The 15,937-nt window shown below is 36.7% G+C and overlaps 1 protein-coding gene across 7 annotated transcripts in view; it reads right to left on the bottom strand.

Annotated features, from left to right (window-relative positions):
* Positions 1 to 15,937, bottom strand: part of STRN (striatin) — a 71,161-nt gene that overhangs the window by 8,780 nt on the left and 46,444 nt on the right. For 6 of the 7 annotated variants that reach the window (XM_064648571.1, XM_064648574.1, XM_064648576.1 and 3 more), the window contains 8 exons: positions 13,150 to 13,286; positions 8,548 to 8,723; positions 7,528 to 7,575; positions 6,706 to 6,827; positions 5,658 to 5,825; positions 3,377 to 3,517; positions 972 to 1,079; positions 35 to 121 (listed from right to left, as the gene is read on the bottom strand). In XM_064648571.1, the coding sequence (XP_064504641.1) occupies positions 35 to 121; positions 972 to 1,079; positions 3,377 to 3,517; positions 5,658 to 5,825; positions 6,706 to 6,827; positions 7,528 to 7,575; positions 8,548 to 8,723; positions 13,150 to 13,286 (987 nt within the window). The remainder of the gene's footprint in view (positions 1 to 34; positions 122 to 971; positions 1,080 to 3,376; positions 3,518 to 5,657; positions 5,826 to 6,705; positions 6,828 to 7,527; positions 7,576 to 8,547; positions 8,724 to 13,149; positions 13,287 to 15,937) is intronic. The other variant, XM_064648572.1, reaches the window with a different exon arrangement.

The following is a 15,937-nucleotide window of genomic DNA, read 5'->3' as shown; positions in this document are numbered from 1 at the left end:
ATGAGAAAAAGAAATGAAATCTGAATGTACTTACTGCCAGACATCAAATACAAGCCATTAGGATCAACAGCTAAACTTGTAACTGCATCTAAGTGAGCTACCATGGAGTGGATCAGTTTTCCTTTGAAAGAAAAGAGTTATTTATGTTATTTTCTGCAATTAACTTTGTTATTTGTATTCACTGCTTATGACCCTACCACAGCTGACACTATAAATAGAAAACCCATGACTGAATCATTAAAATTATACAAGAAGTCATTCTTTTAAATTTACAGTCTCCGGAGAGGCACAGTAGCAGTATCATCAACATTGTGAGACCTTTGTTTTATGTCTGCAAAGCCACTCTGGTGCTGCAATCACTGCATTTTAAATAACTGCCTCTTAACTGAATTGAGTTCTGAAGTAAGATCTAGAATGGAAAGGAAAGCAGGGGCTGAGTATACTAAAGGCAATGATATAAACTGCCTAAGAATATGGGATGATTTTAGTCAACTCAGAGAGAATTATTGTTCTATTACTATTGCTATCATTGCAATTACAGCAGTGATTTCAGATAAAAAAAAAGAAATCATGGGTCAAATGCAGCAGAGGTCTAGGAAGCACTAGAGTGCCAGAGCTTCCTGTTCTCCAGATCAAAATAACACAGATAACCAATAGAAGAAACATAAACATAAGCCCATAAAGATTTTGAAAAAGCTTCCTTTTATGTTAAATATTTATAAACCCCATACATAAGGCATTTTATAAGAAGAGACAGAAAATTAGCAAGTTCCTTATCACTGTGCCAACAAAGTTTTAAGTGGGCTGGCAATCTTTGGGATCTACTGGTGACGAGAGATTTCTGTTTCAGAGGCTATCCAGTTCTTGACATCCCTCAGCATTTATGAGAATAATATTAATCTTAATGAAATTCTGGTTATGGTTTACATTATACAATGGCTATACCTAAGACCTGCTGAAGAGAAGCATACCTGTATTGTTGTCGTAGAATTTGATGTGTCTGTCTTCATGAGCAGTGATACTAATTGGAAGAGTTGGATGGCTGATGACTCTGTTTATCTGACAGGAGGAACTGATTGCTTAAAAAAACCAACACATATCATACATGTCAATTTCTAAATTCTTTGACAGATTGCTACTAAGAAATAAATATGTAATCCATTTTATTTGCAAAATAGTTCTTACATTTATATACTGGAAATTCTCAGCTAGCATCTTATTTTATATGGTTTACTCTAAAATACTTTCCAAATTACACAGGCACAGAGGCATACATAAACCATATGTATGCAAAATAAGGTCCAACCTTTGGACATAGTTTTAGGTAGACACGTCAGGCAAAAATGTGAAACCAAAAACTGAGTGAAAACATCTTTTTTGCACTTCCCCACTGCCACATTCCTCCTCCTGCCAAGTAAAACGTTCTTCATAACATACAGACAGTGCAAGCAGTTTATTTCAAGCAAATAAACCCCACCCATTATTATTTGATATATATGGGTTAAAATTATGATTATTGGGAAAAAAAGGATGCTGGACTATTCATAGGAGAGTCATTTTCCTATTCTTCAAAAATTTTGAAACAGCATGCATATATATGTATATATACATACACAAACAAAAAAAAAAAGTATAGAAGTTTTCTGATTAGAAATCTAGGTATTGTTGTGATTCACAGATTAGTGCAAAGGTGGTCTTAAGAGGCATAAATTATGACAAAACCAAAACCAGTCCCTCCACAGTACATAAAAATACAGGTATTGTCTTTTATGTTGACTGTATTTAGTTAAACTGCTTCCAAAGAACACATTATTTAATCAAAATTCTTACTAAAATAAACAAAATAGAATACTACTACAGGATCACTTGCTATTAAAGTGGTAAAAACTTCAATTTACATATTTCTATAAAAATATGAACCATCAAGCCTTGTCAGCATCCATGGAACACTTAGAAATCATTAAAGTCTAAATTAAGCAAGAAAACCACATTCATATGAATAAACGCCCCTAAAATAACTGAAAGCACATAAACCTTCATCACAGCCAGCTATCCTCACAGTTTGACAATGACAAGCAAAGTGAGGCTTATACTGAACAGCAGAGTCCCTGCATAGTGGTGGTAGGGCATTTCAGGTGACTCATTTTCCTCTTGCCTAGTTCTTGTAGAAATAGTAATTTACTTCTTTAAAATACTTGTAAGCTTTATAGTACTATTACATAACTAAAGATACTAAATGGAGACTGCTGGCTGCCATATCACGGCCTTGTTTTCTTAAAGGAACATTACTGAATTACAGCAAGGAGGAGGTAAAAAAAAAAATAGAAGGGGGAAGGAAGAGGGAAGCAGAAAGGTAACTTCCACTGACTCAAGTTAACTAATTTAGGACTGTTTTTTCAGATAGGAACAAAGATGTGAGTTAAAAGAAGAAATCCTGCACAGTAAGGAATACCATAAAGAAGGGAGATGGCACTTTCCATTCCGTCTGATAAAATGACAGGCATTTAACTAGTTTAAAACAGACAAGCAAAGCCAACAAGAAGGGCTTAGTCCTTTCAAAAAACCTACTTAACAGCAGAAGTCAGTGACATAAAACTTTAAGGAGCGTGTGTGTGTGTGGGAATATAAAAATTTAAAAAAAAATAATTATATTGTTATCAAGTTACCATTGTGGCTTGAATATTAAACCTTTGGTCTCTTTTCTAATGCCAGGGTAAAATAATTTACTGATAGCAGGCTCCTCACAGTATCCTCTAAAACTTCTCATATTGGCCATTGCCATGATCCAGGCAATCCTGCCATTGTCAGGACCTTGTCAATGAATACTCTTCCACTGGAGCTTTGCTTTTCTCCTGCAGTGAAAACTCCAACTACAGCCCAAGTCCAAATGAGGCGTAAAAGAGCGTAAGAAATCTTTGAAAAGGGATACCTCTGAGGAAAAATAAAAAAGAATCCACACACACTCCTGAATTTTTGATAAACTCAACTTTAAGTTTTCCTGATATTACCTCTATTTTGCAATTTTATACTGAAGAGGAAAAAGAAATCTCGAAACTGCAAAGACCACTGAGCTGTACCAGAGAAACCTGTGTTTTTCCTTGTGCTACTGTCTTTTGAAAAGCAATTCAGTGTGATCTTGTTTCTTCTACCTTATTTCAAAAGCACATGCACTCTTCTGCTACTGAAACACCCACAAGGTCTGTTATAGTAATAACAATTTACTATTACATCTCAAAACACAGCTTGTAACATAATTCATGTTATAATTTCTCATGACACTGCCTGTTTGGAAACACCAATAAGATTATCAACAGTATCGATCTTAAAGAAGCCATTTTTTTTTCCTTTGGTCAATTTGGGTTTTTTTGATACATACTTGTATCCACACTGGACTCCAGGGTAAGAATTCGTTGCCGTGTCTCCATGTTAAAAATGCTAGTGTGTCCACTGTTAAATGATGCTACCATGAGGCTTGGGTCACTGCTCACAAGGTCTACTGAGGAAGGGATTCCCATTTCTAGAAAACAACATAGTGATTTAGTTGGTATAAAGTAAACAAAAAACCCCAAACAAAAAACCCCCAATCAGTAAGCACTTTAACATCTAAAGGACCATGATTATGAAAGGAAATATTGCATTTTAAAACATACATTATGCCGATCTAAATAGATTGCCCAGTATGATCACTATTTTAATCCTATTTTTTTTTGATGTGTATCAACAACATTCTTTACTAAGATCCTGTATCTGGAACTGCAGCTGGGCAGAAATCTACTTTGAAATTAAGAAAGTAAGAACTCTCTAGGCCCTTTTCCTTCCTTTAAGTCTAACAGCAATTCTCAAAAAACACAAAACGACTCCAATGCCTCAAGTAAAATGATATGAAATTGAAAGGGTAAAACCACTGACATAACAGATGATTAACATTATTATTATTATTAACTTGGGTAAAATCAGAGCTTAAAAAATCCACCAAAGTTCTCAAGGTGCAAATTTTACACCCTGACACTGTCATCATAGGAAGTTATATAAATACATTATAAATTCATATTTCAAAGTTTTGTCCATCCTGCCTATTGTGGTATTTATCTGACCTCCTTACACTGTAGCTGTCTGAACACTACCGGACAGAAGATCAAATCAGCAAAGCTCGAGTATAGGATTTATCCCTTGGGATTTTTCTCCTCAAATGTCCTGTTTACCACCTGCTATGTGAAAGAACAACACCAGTAGCAAGAGATGCCAGGAGGAAGAGGAAAAGATAGAGAGTGAGACACTGAATTTTAAGCAAACTAATGTTATAGATTCAGATAACACAGGAATATCATCATGTCTCTCTAAACTCTAAAGATTCATGGGAGAAACATCTTTTTTGGACACGGGACCTCCGGAATATTTCTAAGGAATGGTGGTACTTATCTAGAGGTACTCCAAAAAGAGCAAAAAAAGGATTGGAGAGAGAAGAAAACACATTGTTTCTGAAGTGACCTTTTCTACTGCTGCCATGCATGGTGATCTGCAGTTTCTTGGGAGGCCTACAATGGTTAATCTAAAGGACTTAAATGATGAGTCAGAGTTTGTTCAAGGTTATCAATAAGCCATATGAAAACTAGGTTTCAAAGGAGGATCTTTGAATTTCACGACTTTGGCAAGACTAGTCCTCCCTCCCCCTTAATTTAATAATTAAAAACAAAACAACTCCCAAAAATACCCAACAGTTACGAGGAAGTTTTCAAAGTAGGCAGATAGGCAATAAGCTGGCAATAAGCCAGTTATGTTTTTGTAGAATCCTGCAGACCTTTGGAAACATATTTTTGCAAAAACTAAAATATAAAACTAAAATATATAAACATTTTTTATTTTGCTCAGTATAGCATAACAAGTAATGGTATATCTGACCAGCTTTATATCATAACTCAATAAGTCTGTTGAGTTATGCTAAAGTTTATTTTGTCTCAAAGTCTTTATGAAGAGCCAAGGAACTTTTGCAGCTCATGGTCTGTCTTTAGGACAATCACCTCCAAGAGAACTTGGCAACATCAGTGGGTTCATTCTGGACCACTTAGACAGCAACTTCAAGAAATTAGACTCTAAATAGTGGGATTTTGATTTGTGCAAGACATTTCTGTAACTAAATCCAAAGATTAACATTATTTCAACTAGCAGTGCTTAGGATCAATAGGTTATTTAGTTAATGTGCAAACTCAGAAATTCAACTGGAATCTCTGTGCTAAAGGCACAAGGAACAATTCTGGAAGGTACAATGACACTTGGCCTGAGACGAAGCACTGGCTACTCCAAACTTCTATTAGGAGAAGAAAGGGCTTTTTAATCTGGAAAAACCAAAAGCACACGCCTAATGGAAATTCAATTTGAAACTGAATTATGGAGTTGATACATTATACTCCTTGGTGCTAGTAACATCAGCAGATCATTTAAAGTAGTTGGCTTTTAGATGTATGTGACTGTCCCCCTGCACGTAGGTATATATTCAGCTAGCATCAAAAAAGAAGGGTCCTAAAATTTACTCTTCCCATATCATTCATAAGTATATAAAATCCAGGAAAAAAAAAAGCAAGAAGTATTTCTATTCAGTAACCAAAATTATGTCAGTCTGAACAGGGATGTTCACGAACTTCCAGGGCAATTTTCTGTACCTTGATTATCATTAAATATATTGAGAGCTGGAGCAATTTCTGTAGCTTTCCATAAACGTATAGTGCCGTCTGCTGAACAGGACAGCAATCGCTGGTGCGCTCCACTGTAAACCAGACCCCACACTGCATCAGTATGGCCTACAAAAGCACCTCTTAGAACAGAAGGATCTGCAAACAAAACACAACAAAACACATTTCAAAACAAAATGTGAATTACATCAATAGCTGTATCTTGATCTGTGTTTATGCACCAACCTCACGGAGCTAATCCATAAAAAAAAACCAAAGCCAATCATGTCATACCAATATAGAAGTTTCAATTATTCTGGTATTAAGATGCTTGAATTTCATCAGCATACACGATATTCAGTTACCCAGTTTGCAACTAAAGGAACAAAACAACATTTCAGCAGAAGGGACATTACAGAAATGGGATAAATGCACTTCAGTTTGTTTCACTTTCAAGCAGCCATTAATGGTACATCAGTCCCTTTTATGCAAAAGTCAGCTTTGAGGCCAACTGCATCCGAAGCTAAAGAAGTGAAAAATAAACTTAAAATCCAGAAACAAGGCTGACATCCATTCAGATCTGGTAAATCGTACTGAACTGGGCCTTTTTACATGTTTGTGGACAACATTAACAGCTTTGGTTTCAGACCATTAAATCTCTTTATCTAACTACGCAGAAATTCGTCAAAGAAATTCGTCAAAGAAAAGAACACTAAAATACACATTTGCTGTACTTGCCAAATTATCAGGTTTAGTCCTGGACTTTTTGAATCTAGTTGTTTCTCAAAATCGTGATGAAATTAAGGCCTTTCTAAAGAAAATTTAAGACATTTAAAATTTAAGAAATTTTAAGACATTTTATCTTCTTATCAACCAGCATCAGCACTAAACCAAAAATTTACTTTAAGCAATCGAAGCTAACATTCGATTTGCTCTTTTAAACTTTCAAATAAGCATTATCTACAAAGTATCCTATTTTAACAAAAAACAATTATGTCACTAAACAACCATTTCACTGGTGTGTTTGACACCAACATACCGTAAGAGTCATAGGGGTCAACGTTCGGGTTGGTTGTGTTCCAGCCATGGATAAGGCCATCTGTTCCCCCACTGTAACACTGCTCACCATTACTGCTCATCACCACACAGAGCACTGGTCCACTGGAAGAAACCCCCGAAGAAACATTTAATATTAACATTTTCATTATGTGAAATGCAATGCCAACAGAATCTTCAAATTCTCCTGCTAGATACAACTGACTTGCTGCACGCATTGCAACAAAAATTCCGCATAATGAAATCATAAGCTACAACACTTCCCACAAAAAAAACTCCACAATATTTGGTAACGTAACCACAATCAGAACAATATAATCATTAGGCACATGAAATGTGAGAAGTGTCACACTTTCAAACTGTAGGGTTTTTTATTTCGCATAAGCAGCTTCTTTTCCCTTTGTAAAAGATCTAAGGCTCTTTCGTGAAATAATTTCAGTAGATTTAAATTCACTGCATTCATTATTCACTGCATTCATTCTTCTTCAGCTTCCTTCTACATAGGCACACATCTGACAAAAAGGCAAGAGCTGCAATAATGAACAGAACACTTAATCAAATTGGAACTGTATAATTTGTAGGTTTGTAATTTTAAAATTGTGGTCTACCCAGCTTCAGACATAAATAATTAAGCAGAAAGGACATGGACGCATGCAGATATTTTAAATAAAATGGGAACTAAAGACATCACAACTAAAGAAATCAGTAGCTGATAAGGTGGAAATTACCTTTTAAAAAAATTCTGTTTCTGTTTAAAAAACATATCTTTCTCAAAATACAACAATATTTCCCAGGAAATACTTACTTATGTGCTCTGAAGGTGTATATTGGCTCTACATCAAGAGAAGCACTCCTAAATGAAGCACAAGGAAATGTTAACATGTATGTGATCTTACACAATGCTTTACAAAAACGTGTTAAATTCTTAAAATCATTGTTACGTCTTTTGCAGTGTTTCCCCCACAACTTTCAACACAATTTTTCACATGTCTAGGAACTATTCGCAATCTTTCATTTGCAGGATTTGTTGTTTGGTTTGTTTTTTCAGTTTAAAGACCCTCAAGGTAGTTCACAAACTCTCACAGAACAATCAAGCCAGTAGGTAGCTACACCAGTGGTGGGGAAGGAGTGGAGAGACATCAGTATCACATGGAATATATCATTAAGTGCTCCAAACCCCTATTAGAGTAAAGGAGTTTTTGACTCCTTGTTTTTATATCAAGGCTGTAGCAAAAAATTTCCTGCTCTGGACTTTATCAATCCAGTGCTTGTTACAGGCTGAGGGAAGACCCCATGTTATGCCCAGTCCTCCTCAAAGGTCTGACGTACTCTCTTACCATTATTAGCCCTGCTACCAAATTGCTCTCATTTCTGCAAATCCCAGCAACTCACAAGAGACAGTGTACAAAGGCAACATCTCAAAGTTTAAAGCTGTACACATGTATATGCATGTATGTGTATACATACATATGCATATATATAAAAATGCATCTTACACATTTATATCCACATGCAAGCACACTAACAGGCCGCATCCAAATATTTTCACTAGTAAATTAATTTGTCATGTTATCTGCAAGGAAAATATAAAAATGTGAATGGTTTTCCTTCTTACAAACAAAATACACTCAGGAACACACATGGATTTCTTCTGGCACTCTTCAGAAGTCTCCACGCTACTCTGTGAACTTGTTTTCCTACTCTTAAAGTCAAGGAACACTTTCCATGAACTCCAAGGGCCATCCTGTGAAGTGGTATCTACAATTATCTTTTTTCTTCATATATTAAAACTGTTCTTGAAGCAAAGCAAAAAAAAAAATCTTACTTTTTTGCTGGGGCTGTTTTTTGTAAATTCCACATTTTTAAAGTATGGTCCTCTGAAGCTGTTATTAAGACTGGTTCAACCGGATGAAAAGCGAGACCTCTTATTCCATCAAAGTGACTTCTTAATGTAAATTTGGGGTTCCAAGTCTTTCTCAATGCATCCTTATTGTTGGCTATCTAATAAAAAAAATGCCAAACTTGTAATTAATCTGGAAGCCACAACAAAAGGAAGACATTAGAAATTTAGTTTGGCATTTTCAGAAGATGTGAAATTACCTCTTCCACTTTTCAAAACAACCTGCTCTTGAAAAACAGATCACTTAACACTAACCAGATAATTCAAAATGAGAATGAAGGTAGATGTATTCCATACAACAAGTAATGTCTTGTCCACAGTAATATGTTCTATGCAAATCTGAAATACTCCCATGTCTGTAAAATTACACAATTTAAAAGCACTGATACTTAAATGAAATCAGCTAGGTATTTGAAATTTGATCTATACCTACTAGCTCGTTCACTTTAACACTGGGCTTGACTCAACCAACCAGTGGTCCCTGAATATCCAAAATACAAATGACATGGCACCTCTGAAGTAAAGATCTGAGAGAAACAGAAGATTCTGGAAGCACAGAAAGGAACATAAGCTAACTTACTCATCTAAGGCAACTCAAGCTCTGTAATAATGCAAGACAAGTAAAGGTTGCCAGAAAATAAAAAAAAAAAAGGCAAAAAAGACTTGGCTACACACTAAGAATATAACTGGCAAGTGATTAGCTATCATGTATACAGACACAATTATTTGGCAATAAAAGCATTTTAGAAGATCCAAAAAGAAAGCCTTTTAAAAAAATAACATTTACTCCAATATTGCTCCTCTGAACAAATGTTGACACAAAATGCTGAACAGACTTTTTCACTCTGTCAGTCAACAATGCCATAAGTAAAATTTACCTTTCCATAACCACTATGGTTATGGAAAAATCAAGAAAACAAGCAATTGTACTGATGTTTTATTATGTTGAAATCTACAGATAATCCGAAATAATTTATATCATTAAGTGCAAAGAAGAGACAACTGTTTTGAGCTTCTCCAAGAATCTACATTTTATTCTAGGTAGTGGAGGGAGGAAGAGGAGGTTTAAGAACAGAAGTGCTTTTTCTTAGGTTTTGTTACATCTGAATTTAATAATAAAAATATGCATCAATTAAGAAGTTCTGTACATTTTAAACCAGGAGAAAGGAGCTGTAACAAATGCAGGCTTAGTCTTTCTTTTAGTATTTCTTAATAATTATATACTGCCTTCCTCGGGGAGACAAGTCAGTTTCTTTGCCAGTTTACTGAGCCAAGTTGGCTCAATGAGGGAACAGACAAATGCTCAAGCTGGTACAAGGATGGGGCAGGACTGCACAGTTAGCAGCTCTGGCAGGTTTTCTGGAGATTGGCCAAGAAAGCCTCAGCAAAAAGGGTACAAGATGTACAGAGTATTCACAGATATCTGGAGAGGAATTTGGTTGCCTCAACACAGGCACTCAACGCCAAACAGGTGACGGAGGGAACCCGCCTGCCCTCCAGCTGCCATACCAGCAGCACAGGTCCTGCATCACACCTGCAAATGCCACGAAGACACCTCAGATGGCCTAACAGTGAATTCCAGTTCTGGACAGGTAATAGACTTCATTTACTTCTCATTTATTCAAAGGTGCCCTTCCAAAGGAGTCCGAGATGATTAGCTTACAAATTGGGAAGCAGATGGAGGGACGCAGATGAGGGCATTCCCAAACCAGCAGACTAGCAGCAGAGGAAACAGATCCTAGCCCTGATGCACCACCTACCTTGCTGCACCACATCACTCCACCCACCAGTCTCTCAAGCTGTGAGAGGCTGGGTTAGTAAACACAATAGCCAACCTCCTTCTATCTCTTCCCACTGAAATGCAACTGTGACAAGCAGTTTGGGGGGATGTTCAATCCCAAAATTAGCACCTGAGCAGGATTTGCTACTAATAACAATATTTGCATCTACACAGACAAATCAAAAAGTCCAGAAACAGCAATGACATGCAGGTAGGATTGCAGACACTTCTCTCATTCAAAGTTGTAGGAAATCAAGCAAGAGACTACTGCAAAGTCCAAAACCTCTATTATAATCTTAATAAGCTGCTTAATCTATCCAGAAGACTAGAGAAAAACCAGAATCAACCAAAGGGAAAGAGCAATGCTAAGATAACAATGTGTAAAGCAAGGAAAAAGAAAAGATAAACCTGTGATTATCAGCTAGCAATCTGGAAAATATCACCTTGTTAGATATTCTAAAAATGTACTCATAGAAGAAAAAATTTCTCTTTTAAGTAATAAATTCATAATATTCATTACCGAGTGAAAACCATTCTTTAATTTACAGACAGTCAAAGCAATATGTAGAAACCAAAACCATGAAATGAGGTAGGCTAATGTTGCCATGTTTTAGAAAAAAAGAATCTAGTAAAAATATCAGTGGGATGAAAGGGACTGAAAATGGGAAAGTGCCTGCAGCTCTTGAGAGCAAATATATTTAAAGACAGATGTACCTTGTCTTTCAACTTTATTCTCCATATGATTCAAAATTGTCACTTAAAAATAATACACTAAATTTTCACTAATCCTTCCTGATTCACCCTTGGCAGCTGGAAGAAGATATGAAATAGGCCAAAACAGAAACATCATCTGTAAGCTAAACTTCCAGTGAAACTTGAAATACAAAAACCAGGCTTTCATTTTGCTTCAATGAAGTGCACAGTGACAATAGTGAGTAGCTTTGTAAATGTTGTGGGTTTTTTTTTTAATCATCAGCACTAAAAAAAGGTAAGAGTTGAGGTAAGCATGACTATGAATTCCTGATCATAGAACTCCATAAAGGCATTTAACAAATGAACAAACAGAAGTTAGTACTCTCCACCATGCAGGATAGGATAGGAGTGGCTAAAGAAATGCTGAATTCCATAAATGAAAGCTGTTAATTCAGAATACGGAGACATGAACAAACAAAACAGTTTATATGGACACTTGAACAGTGAAGTCAAGTAATGAAAGCATTACCATCTCATTCAGATGGTTTAGGTTTGTCATGTCTTCTGAATTTAAAAATTCAGCATCTAAGTTTTAGGTGTACCTGTAAAAGCAAATAATTTCTACACCATCTTAACCCTTTCTGAAGGCATAATTAGAGATGATGAGCAAAAAAATTAAGAACTGAGCCCAAATTAGGAGATAATGCTAAAATACTGAATTTTAGCAGAAATGTTCTGTATTATTGCAATCAAAATGATTCACAACACATCACATGCTCACAAACTTGCTATAGTAGTAGAGCATATCTCTGCAATAGCACTCTCAAAATGTGTCTAAAATTTTATTAATTTTATAATTTATTGCTTTACAAGTACACACAAGGGTAGAACTTCAAAGTAAGGACCCGCAGGTTATTTCTGGAGTCTCAGACTTGACTTGTGATAGTAAAATCCCAGATGGTGATTACTTAAGGGTCAGATTTACTGAAAGGTAGGATTCTTCACCAACACACAATACTGAAAATGATCTCTGAAATCCCTCAACCTTGACAGAGCTGGGCAATGCAATAGCAGCATTGATCTGAAGCTGACAGATCACAAGGAGCACATTAGTAAAGTAATACCTGAAGTATCTTTTCCCAAGAAATCAGAAATACAGACAAAATTGTGTATGACTGAAAAGAAGCAATTTTAAAGACAGTTTTTCATAAAAAGTGAAAGAAAAACAAGCTGTAGGCTACACATACAGCCACAGAAGTGCTGGCCACAAAACCCTCCTAAACACTCTCTGGTCCAGTTTCCCATTTGAAATGAGACTACTGCCCACACAATGTGAACCACAGGGCTCCCCCAGCCAAGTCTTGAACATCTCCCAGGAGAGGGATTCCACTGTGTCTCTGGGCCAGTTGTTTCACTATCACCTCCTACATAACACTTCCTCCCCCAGTGTCTTACCTGAACCTCCCAAGCCAGAATTTGCTATTGTTTCCTCTTCTTTTAATGCCTGGCACTATGGAGAAGCTTGGCTCTGTCATCCTTACAAGCACTCTTCCAGTACCTGCAGACTGCTATTTGAGCACCCCTCAGCCTCCTAAGAGCTGAACAAGAGTAGCTTCTTTAACATCTACTCATCAGTCACATGCTACTGGACTCTCTACAATTTCTCTAAAACCCTCTCGAAGTGGAAGGGCCCAAAACTCCATGCAGACCATGCAGAAGGGACATAAACTTCCCTCAATCTACTGGCCATACAGTTCCTAATTTTGTTCAGTTACTGGGGTTACACACACCCACATGTATCACTATAACTAATTACATTTACTTTCAACTACTTGCATGACGTGGCAGGCAAATGAGAAGGAGAGGGGTTTGCAGAGAGCTTGAAGGTCGCTGTGTATGGGAAAAACAATTTTATCAAGTAAAAATTTGTGACAACCTCTGGCAGGATAATTTCATCTGGAGAATGTTTTCTGCTAAGTCTACACACATGTAACTTGCATCCGCCTTCAACAAAAAGACAGTAAGACCTTGAGTTACCAATAATAACCACTTACATCATAAGTCAGTGAATCTGCCTCATTTGCTACAGTAAGGCCTGCCAGTTCTCCAAGACCCAGCTCATTTTCAAGGGCTTCATCTGTTCCCATAATGAAAGATTTCCCTGAAGAAGGAGGGAATGTTAAAGCTTCCACTGCAAGAAACCAAACCAAAACAAAAAAAATCTTGAAATTTGGGGTTATACAACATTGAATAACAAAAGTACATTTTCCACTTTCAAAACGCTAAACATCTTACAAGTAGCTGAGGGGAAAAAAGATATACAGAGATGCATAAAAAAATAGCTGTTCTAAAGATAATCACTGTACTTACCACTAAACAGCATCCTCTGAACATACCTGCACTTGAGGTGTGTGTGACTCAGTAAGTGCAATTAGCCACAGGCGGGAAGAGGACACTACCATTCGCCCATAAATAATGTACAAGTAACACAGAACGGGTCAGACCCTTCCCCAACTCTGTCACAAAATATGCAAATAGGTGCTGAAGAAGCAACAAAAATGCATATAAGAATAGCTGGTGGGAGCAGTTGGACCCTTCCTTCCTAACATGGTATCCACACCTTCCTAACGCGGTATCCACACACCTCCAAAAGCACGTCCACAATGAAGCTGTTTACGTGCACTCCAATCGAGCAATATGACCAGAAGCTGACAATTCATTGCTACCTGTAAAATCAGTTAAATTACCAAACAGGCTGCTCAGCACTGAATTTCACGTTTGTACTAGCAGTATCCAAACTTACTAGTTAACAGCTTCTATAGCATGCCTATAGGAGCTTCAATCACTGTAACATGAACACATCCATAGGCAGATTCTCTAGAAGCCGGAAGATCAAAGGCTAAGGAGTACAGCATACACACTTATATCACATGAAGCTCTGCATCAAGTGGTACAACTCAAAAGCTTTACAAAGTTCCCTGTACAATAGCTCTCCAAGCCTATACAGCACAAAGGGAGGACTGAATAGATGAAAATGTGTTATCTTCTGGATACAAGAACTTCACTGATCTTTATACAATTTTTATCTCAAATTACAAGGGTTTTTAAATAAATTACAATCTTTTTGCCTTTTAGCTCCATTGTAAATACAAGCCTTGGCAAATACTGTTGGAATCAGGGAGAGAGAGAGAGAAGGAAATGCCACCTCATTCTCAGCGTCTGTTTAAGTCTAACAGTACCGATATTAAGTTAAAACCAAGAAAAATGCAGTTTACAATCAATAGCCTGATCTGTTCAGTCTGCTTCCCTCTTGTCACAAAGGCATCAGGTTCAGATGTCATCCAATTCACCTTCAGTTTACCTAGCATAAAGTAAGTTAATCTTTCCATTCCACATTCACATCTCTACTGCGTGTTCTGTTTGCTTTCCACTACTTTTTACAACCAAATAAAAGCCTTTCAAGCTCTACTGTTCGATCAAGTCTCTTAGTTACTACCTTTTAATCACAAACATCTCTTACCTTCTTCACCCTGAAGTCTACACTACCATTCTCTTTTTCTCTTTTGAATTTATGATAAAATATTCCACTCAATACACAATACATACAGGACATCAAATCTGAAAAGTTACTAGAATAAAAACATTGTATGCCAAAAATATCATGGTGTCTCAGTTTTACAAAGGAATACACAGCTCATAGTTTGCAATACTGAACTCAGACTGATAAAAATCAGCTGTCCTCCTCTTTTTTTGTGAGAGTGCATTTGAATGTCTGAATTAAAAAACACATTATTGAAAGGACATGAAAATAGTGCTCTGCTAACGTAGCTCTCAGTACATGTGAGAAAAGTTGGAAATGAAACATTCAACAAAAAATTCCTCCACTTCCCCAAGTGTTGCTAAGTTACCCCCTTCTTTCATAAAGAAAACCACTGAGCATGAAGGAAACAGAACTACTGAGATCTTCGGTAACTATGTCGCATGCTGGGACTTTTTATGCATCTTAATTATAACTTGGCCAACCTACTATTTCACACTCACTGAAAGACTGCTAAGTAGAACTCATGTTTTGCTCATTTTTCAAAACACGTATTTACCATTTAAATAGGGCACATGATATCATAGAATCATAGAATGGTTTGGGTTGGAAGGGACCTTAAAGATCATCCAGTTCCAAGCAGCCACATGTAGGGACACCTTCCACCAGATCACATTGCTTAAAGCCCCATCCAGCCTGGAACTGAACACTTCCAGAGATGAGGCATCCATAACTCTCTGGGCAATCTGTTCCAGTGTCTCACCACCCTCACTGTTAAAGAATTTCTTCCTAATACCTAATCTAAACTTGCTCTCTTTCAGTTTGAAGCCACTCCCCCTTGTCCTATCACTACATGCCCTTGTAAAAAGTCCCTCTCCAGATCTCTTGTAGGCTCCCTTTAGGCAAGCTAAGGCTGCAATACGATCTTTGACAAATTAATATAGCCTCATACACTATATGTTATTATGCTTCATATTATAGCATTCAAATATTGAATCAAATAGATGGTTCAGCATTTTTCAGACATAATACTAGTGAAGATAACCACATGCTTCATTGCAAAGATGTGTGGCCTTCCACACAAGAATTTTTTTTTAATGTTTGGAATACATTACGGAAAGAAATACAGAAGCAAGCTCTAAGTTGTTCAGTATGATTCACTACATAATCACCACATGCATTTAAAAGCTATAGCTAGCCACCTGTGCTTACCTGCAGAGCCTCTATCTTACACTTAAAAAAAAAGAGCACATTTGTATGTATGTGTATATATATACATACATACATTTAAAATTATGTGCATG

This window comes from Pseudopipra pipra, chromosome 3 (genome assembly GCF_036250125.1).
Source record: "Pseudopipra pipra isolate bDixPip1 chromosome 3, bDixPip1.hap1, whole genome shotgun sequence".
NCBI classification, from domain to species: Eukaryota; Metazoa; Chordata; class Aves; order Passeriformes; family Pipridae; genus Pseudopipra; species Pseudopipra pipra.
This window is presented reverse-complemented; position numbering and strand designations above follow the sequence as displayed.